Source organism: Lucilia sericata, unplaced genomic scaffold, assembly GCF_015586225.1.
Source record: "Lucilia sericata isolate MDLA Ls3-8-SP2 unplaced genomic scaffold, ASM1558622v1 Contig002841F_arrow, whole genome shotgun sequence".
In the NCBI taxonomy this organism is placed as follows: domain Eukaryota; kingdom Metazoa; phylum Arthropoda; class Insecta; order Diptera; family Calliphoridae; genus Lucilia; species Lucilia sericata.
The window spans coordinates 1-7500 of record NW_023996532.1 but is presented as its reverse complement, the minus strand read 5'-3'; the positions used below and the strand labels follow the sequence as shown (position 1 = coordinate 7500).

General features: G+C 29.3%; 1 protein-coding gene and 1 pseudogene across 1 annotated transcript; one reads left to right on the top strand and one right to left on the bottom strand.

The window, feature by feature from the left end:
* The first annotated feature begins 1387 nt into the window (after positions 1-1387).
* LOC119614384 (lipopolysaccharide-induced tumor necrosis factor-alpha factor homolog) lies at positions 1388-5295 on the top strand. Its single transcript, XM_037970516.1, has 3 exons — positions 1388-1718; positions 2317-2365; positions 5140-5295. Exons 1-3 carry the CDS (start codon positions 1429-1431, stop codon positions 5239-5241), a joined length of 441 nt encoding a protein of 146 aa, XP_037826444.1. The 5' UTR covers positions 1388-1428; the 3' UTR covers positions 5242-5295.
* A 1093-nt stretch (positions 5296-6388) lies between these two features.
* On the bottom strand, positions 6389-7477 carry LOC119614381 (annotated as a pseudogene).
* Between the last annotated feature and the right edge of the window lie 23 nt (positions 7478-7500).

Here is a 7500-nt window from a genome sequence, read left to right as displayed (position 1 = left end):
TTTTATTTGTTATAAATATTTTCGTATGAACCGAGAGCATTGCCACGTACAAATGACTCATAATTTGAGTTGGTAATAGGTCTTTTGCTAGAACTAAAGGTTAACAGAAATTACCTGTAAATGCTCTATAATTACATATTGTTACTTGTTAAAAAAAATTACAAATTTTCGGAACAGATATTGGATGCATCTCTTAGTCTATGAATAGCAGCATAAGATTATTGGCCGCTCTAATTTTTTACACTAAAAGATAAATTATGACACTTAAGTCCATAGTACTTCACTAATTTATGAATAATATGTATGCCCAGCTTAAAAAGATTATATGAATATGGACCATATATACAATACATACATATGTATGGATTTGATGAATACTACTTTTAGGCAGGCTATGCTTAAAGTTTTAAATTTATAGCCAAACATATAATTGATTGAGTAAAAAAACTTAATAGTGATTATTTTAAAAACTATACAATTTCAAATTGTTAATCCCCTTTTATTTTTAGATATTTTTGTGGATTTTTTTTTTGTTTATCTATTAAAATCTGTTAGTACTGATAATGGGAGATAAGATAAAAACTTATCTAATATGTTGAATTTGAGTATTTTTTCATTTTTATTTGAAAGGAAGAGCTGCCATACTGAAAAATCCATTAATATTTATATTATAAAAAAGTGGAATTGAATATATTCCATAGATAATGGAATTATATGTATGTTTTTATTTAATTTCCTTGGTTTTATAAAATGGGGAAAGTTGAGAAATTCGCACCCCTGCCAATCCCATGAGGTCAAAAGTCAGGACTGAACTCAACAACACGTCCTCAACAAGGGGTTTTTCAAACTTCATAACACGACATCTCGAAAATCTGATGTGATTGATACATTTTGAGGCTATATTCCGATTCAGCGCTACTAAAGCATTTATTGTCCCGTCCAATCGATTCAAAGTACTAGTTATAGAACTAGTTCTGCATCAGTTCTCTTCACTTTCAGATTATTGCACTTTCAAGCTACTTGAGAATTGGAAAATGTTCAATGGCGTGGCAACACTCACATTTATCTATAAAAAAGACAAACACAAATACATACAATACACTGACACACTTTTTTAATAAGAAGAAAATATAAACTAAATAGTACTCATTACTAGACTGACTCTCGTTTGATAACACGTTCGGTCGTTCAGTGTACAAACGTACACTTAAATTTATATATTCAGTTTTTTTATTATTATTTTCTTTAATATTTATTTAATATAACACTAAAGTAGTTTAATAAAACGGTATTTAGTCTTAAAGTATTACTCAATACGCATAGAGCTAAACGGGTTCGAAATAAAGTTTGAAACGAACGAACGATTTTAAAAGAAAAATTGTGGAAATTTTAAAATTTAAGTTACAAAAAGTGAACTAAACTATTATTATGGATAAATCACAACCGCCACCATATTCACCACCCGGTTTTACACCAGCTCAGGTCTACCAGCCCGGTCAGCCACAACAACCCTTATATCCACCTATGCCACAGCCACAACCGCTACCACAGCAATCTACTGTTATCATACAGACAACAACACGACCAAATCTAGTGGCCATTGGTAATGGACCTACACATATCCAGTGTCCATCATGTCATGCTGAAATTTTAACAACTGTCAAACATACTGCCAATTCAAGAACACATTGCTGGGCCCTGGTTTTATGTCTGTTTATGTGAGTAGTTCTATAATGATTCTATATAGATTTAGTGAAGTGATAAACAATTCCGGGAAATTTAATTAGTTCTTAAAAAAACATAAGTTTATATGAAATCAGATATGAAATTTGTATACAACTGTACGAATCGTATCTACCCTGCAGCGAATGGTCTCCGATTTCTCTTCTAAATTTTGTCTCTTTAGTTTAAGGTCTTTAAATGTTAATTAATATTTTATGACTTTTGGCGGGTTCAAAATATTCTTGTAATTTTTTGATACAGTAGATATCGGTGTAAAATTTGAGCTTTCTAAGTCTCTTTTCATTAGCATTGCAAAATCGTCTAAGAATGTTTGCTTTTCTTAACCAAACATTTCAAACGAACAGTATTTTTGAGAAATTGCCGCTCTAATTACTTCGCTTGAGTCCCTATCGGTTTGTCATAACTAAGTTCAACTTACTTATATACTTTTCTTAGTCTACGACCTATATTTCTTCATTTCCCTTACAAACTGAGTGACAAAATTAGTAACTCTTTGGAGGGTATGAACATTTTTAGTATAAATAGAGTTATAACTTAGCGATAAGATATAACTCGGTGTCACTTGTTATTTAGCTTCCAAATTTACGAACGAATAGCAACAACAACCAACACCAGCCAAAAAGTAAATATCATAAAATACTTGAAGCACTTAACACAGAAAAAGTATAATATTTTGTTATTAGAAATCTAAAAAAAAAAATGATAATTATAATCAAACCATAAAACGGTGTTGAATACCTTTTTGCTTTTGCACAGTGGGTTTGATAAAAGTTACAAACTTCCACAGTGGGGTGGCATATCATTACTACTTAAAATGCATTTTCAAATTTAAGAACAAAAAGTAAGATTATATTTTCATAAGCAAAACTTCGGAAGTTGGTCCATTATATGGAATTAGATCTTTACATAACGATGTTTTCGGGAATTATTAAACTAAGAAAAAAGCCCATGAATATAATTTTTATCATTTAATTAATGAAATTTTTTATTGTTTACCAGCTAACGCAGCCCTTCATTGTAATAATGAAGAATATTTCATTGATTATATGAATTTGTTTTTCGACTTCTCTGTGAAACTATTTCATTGCTAAAATGAAATTGGTTATTGATTCAAAGAAAATATTTCATATATATATTTTATCGTATACAATATAGTCAAATGTTGGCCCTATCACTAAAGCCAATAATGTATTATTTACGAAAACACGTTTTTCAGAAACCTCATGCACAAAATAAATTTCCTAAAATCGGTTATTTTTAAAACATAAAATATTTGTTTTTTTATCGAAATTGCGAAATTTTTTAGATGAGGAGCTTTAAGGAGGAATCACTGAGAAAGAGATTAGCCTTAAACATATACATATTTACGATTTTTTAAATTAAGTTCCGGGAGGACTAATCATTGTCTGAAGTAGTCCATCTTTAATACCAGACAACCAGGCAAATTTTATTTATAAAGAAAGTTTCTGTAAAATATTAGACCTATAGCTCCCACCTGAACACTAGAGTGCTGGCAATAAGGCGACGGGCAGACATGGCTCGATAGTCAGCCATTTTTAAAGGGAACTAATCATCAGATAATGTTTTTTTTTGATTCAGATTGGACCGATTCTCACGGAACTTTTGTATACAAATTTCCTCATTTATTATACTTTGCTGTTACAAGATCTATATACTATATACAAAATAGGTATGTACATATATGGCATTTTGACTTGCTTTTAGAACAGGCTCACTATAGGCATATAGGATCGTGTTAATTCTGGAACGATAGAACAATGATTTTCCTGTAAAAATCATGTATATGAGATTTCATTCTAATAGCGATATTTTAAAGCGTTTTATTCATATGATTTTCTAAAGGTGCGTTTATAGAGGTCCAATATGGATCAATTTCGAAGAGATACTTAGGTATAAAACTTATTTGTGCTGATTTCAATCCGATAGTAGTATTGTGCTGATTTCAATCCGATACCAGTATTTATCTTTATAAACTTAAGAATAACTTCTGAGTGGGACCACATACAAGTGGGCTAGAGCCAAATGTAAATTAATTTTTCACTTATAAAGCACAAAACCCAGGGAACCTTAGTATGACAACACCAAAAGCCTTCATCATTGGTCAAATTATGATTTTATAACACCCATTATTTCTGGGTACATAATACCCCTCATCTTTAGTGACGTAGGGTATAAAAGAGTACTTTAGATATTGCTTAGTGACGTACATGTTTAAATAAAATATTTAGATAAATCGACACATGATAATATGTATACAATTGAAGGTATTCCGTCCGGTCGTATGCGTCTTGTTTTTATTTATTTAACATCATTATTATAATTTGTTATTGTTGTTATTTCACAATAACACATAAGAAGTTGTTGTTTTTGTAACTCATGATAAACGCCCAGACAATTACATATCATTACACTTTAAATGACTAGGAGGGCCAACGTTTTAAGAAACTAAACATAAAATAAATGGATGACAAAATATTTCAAATTTCTATTTCCAATTTCTTTTCAATACTTCGGATACCATTATCCATTTTCCTTAGCAACCAACTATAAGACTAGCTTCTTATTAGACCCTTTTTACTCTAGGTTCTATAAAACTAATTAATCAAGAATTTAAATCAAAATGCTTTAAAATAAACAACAAGTAAATACTGAAAAATCTTTTAAATCTTCTATAAATACTGATACTTAATCAAAGTGAATCCCCCTTTTAAAGTCTATTTGACAAGAAAGAAAATTAAAAGCACCCAGCAACCGAAAGGTTTGACGTCACTGTTTAACACTGACGAATGTAAATGTTAAGTGTGAACTGTCTATGAGTGTTTAAAATTGAACTGAAAAAACAATGATGATGACTCAATTTATTTACTTTAATTTTTTTATAAACAAACAACAATTCTATAGAAATTTAATTAATTATATTGCAAGAAAATATACAACAGTTTACAAAGTCTGTTTTTAATGTAATATAATTAATCAGATAGGCAATTCGAAGACCTCCAACTATAAATGTAATGCTTATACCCTACATTAGTTAGTTAGGTAGGTAGGTAGGTAGGTAGTTAGTTAGTTAGTTAGTTATTTAGTAGTTAGTTAGTTAGTTAGTTAGTTAGTTAGTTAGTTAGTTAGTTAGTTAGTTAGTTAGTTAGTTAGTTAGTTAGTTAGTTAGTTAGTTAGTTAGTTAGTTAGTTAGTTAGTTAGTTAGTTAGTTAGTTAGTTAGTTAGTTAGTTAGTTAGTTAGTTAGTTAGTTAGTTAGTAGTTAGTTAGTTAGTTAGTTAGTTAGTTAGTTAGTAGTTAGTTAGTTAGTTCTTTTAATTTATTTTATTTTATTTTAATTTTCATAAACTAATAACTTCAAAATTCCCTTTTATTTTCAGTTGCTGGCTTGCGTTTGTGTACCCTACTGTATGGATTCCTGCCAAAGTGCCAATCATTATTGCCCCAATTGTAATGCCTACATTGGAACCTACGATAACTAATATTTATTTTATGATTTTTTTAAAAGCTTTGATCCTTATTATTATTTTATTAGTATTTAATATAAATTATTTGTAATTTATATGTTCTTTTTTCCTTAATGTTAATTTTTTAATACAAAAATAAGCTTATGCCAAAAAATATGTAAAAATAATAAATTAACAACGAAATAAATTTTATTTCAAACAATTGACGAAACGAATTAAAATATTTAATCAATCATGGAACAATTCTTAAATCTTAATCATATATATATTTTTAGATAACGTGACCTAAAGTTTTAAGAAATCCCGGTCCTTGGCTATATTTGAGATATTTCAGCATTACTTAGATACCTTCATTTAAATCCAATCTCTCGACTTTTTAAAAAGGTTTAACCTCTCCGATATATTCTTACTTCTTTAAGAGATATTTAATAAGTTATATTCGCGCTCTTATCGCGTCTCAAATATGGCTAAAATTGTTGTTTTTTACATCAGATTTGGGTTCATGGCTTCTCAGTTCTTTAGAAAGTATACTTGAGTCTCTGAATTGACTCAAGCACCCATAGAGCGTGCCTTACAAAATCCAGTGTAATGATTATAGGTATTGTATTAATATCGATTTTTGATAAATTACTTTAGAACTAACTCATAACTGCCCAGATCTGCAATATTGTACCACCGCCTATACTTTTTCGCTCTTGTTTTTCGCAAAATAGAACAAGCAAAAAATTAAAGAGAATCATCTTACAATAATATCAGCATTCAAGAATGCAGACAATACGATAATATATATTAAGACTGATGAAAAAAATGTAAACATCTTTAGTTCATTATGCTGAAAGTGCAGATTTAAACAAAAGTAGAATTTAAAACATTTATTGAAGATACCACCATAACGATTGCTTTCTCAGAAGAGGAATTAAGTTTCAATAGAGTTCTAAATAATAGAAAACAAATCAAGAAGTAACAATTAAGGGTTCTCATACAAATTCTTAAGTTTTCGATTGTCATATTTCGGGAAACTATAGAGGTGAAATGCTGTTTGAAGTATACTTCAAACAGTATTTCACCTCCTTCAACCTAAATCATTAGTATTCAGTTTGATATAGAACTAAGGGCCTTTTTTATATTAAATAGTTTTTTATTTATTTATATTTTTCTTTACTCATATACGTCGATAAGTGATTATTTTCTAAAAATAATTCCATCATCAGCCATTTTCATTCTCTATTCCGCGCTAACATTTCTCTTTATAAATTGTATTTTCGGTTCATTGAGAAAACGCAAGCTCACTTGATTGATAAATATCAGTTCATCATACGGAAAGTCGGTGCTAAATTCAAAATCTCTAACCAGATTTAAAACCAAAACTTTTAAAGCTATAAGAGCATAACGCCAACCTAAAAATTAAGAAAAATTATTAAAATATATAAAAGAAAGACAAATAGATCCTTACCTATACAATTACGCACCCCCTTTGAAAAGGGTATATAAGCATAAGGATGACGTTTCTCTATATTTTCCGGTAAGAAATTGTCGGGATTAAATAGATCAGCTTTAGCACCCCAAAGATCTTGACGTCGATGTAAATGAAAGATAGAAATTAAGATTTGAAAACCTTTAGGCAGTTTAATAGCATCGGTTAAGTGGCAACTTTCCAAAGATTCACGACCTATTAAAGGTATAGGAGGCATTAAGCGTAAAGTTTCATCGATAACCATATTTAGATAGGCCATTTGATCCAAGTCTTTATAATCTATATTCTTAGAATCTGCCATAATTTCAAATACTTCCTGATAAAGTTTCTGCTGAACATCTTTGTGCATGGCCAACATTATAATAATAGAGTATAAGGTGGTAGAAACGGTTTCAAAAGACTTTAAGGGGGCATTAAAAGAAAATAAAGTTTTGAATCGATTAATAAAGAACTTACCCCAATAATCATGGTATAGGTTTCGGTTATCACATCATCTATAGCAAATATTTTTGCTGTTGATATTTTATAGCACGATCTAAAAAGTATTTATCCTCATTTTTAATTGTAGAGCCCATTTTACGCTTAATTAACTGAAATTGAATTAAGAATCGAAAACGGTTCCAGTTTTAATATTATTTTACTTACATTTTTCATATAGCCTTTTAAATTATCGATGATGATTTGATAATATGTAGATGTTCTTATTAGAAATGAAAGTTTTACAAAAGATAATGTTGTGCCAACGACCATTTTCCCCAATAATCTAGGATTTATAAAGGAATTGTTTTCTTAAATAATGA

What these genes read in the sequence shown, in the direction of transcription:
- LOC119614384 (XM_037970516.1), top strand. Translation starts at nt 1,429, where the DNA reads ATGGATAAATCACAACCGCCACCATATTCACCACCCGGTTTTACACCA. An exon ending in CTGGTTTTATGTCTGTTTAT is followed by an intron (nt 1,719 to 2,316) that starts GTGAGTAGTTCT and finishes CTTGTTATTTAG; the next exon opens with CTTCCAAATTTACGAACGAA. An exon ending in CAACCAACACCAGCCAAAAA is followed by an intron (nt 2,366 to 5,139) that starts GTAAATATCATA and finishes TTTTATTTTCAG; the next exon opens with TTGCTGGCTTGCGTTTGTGT.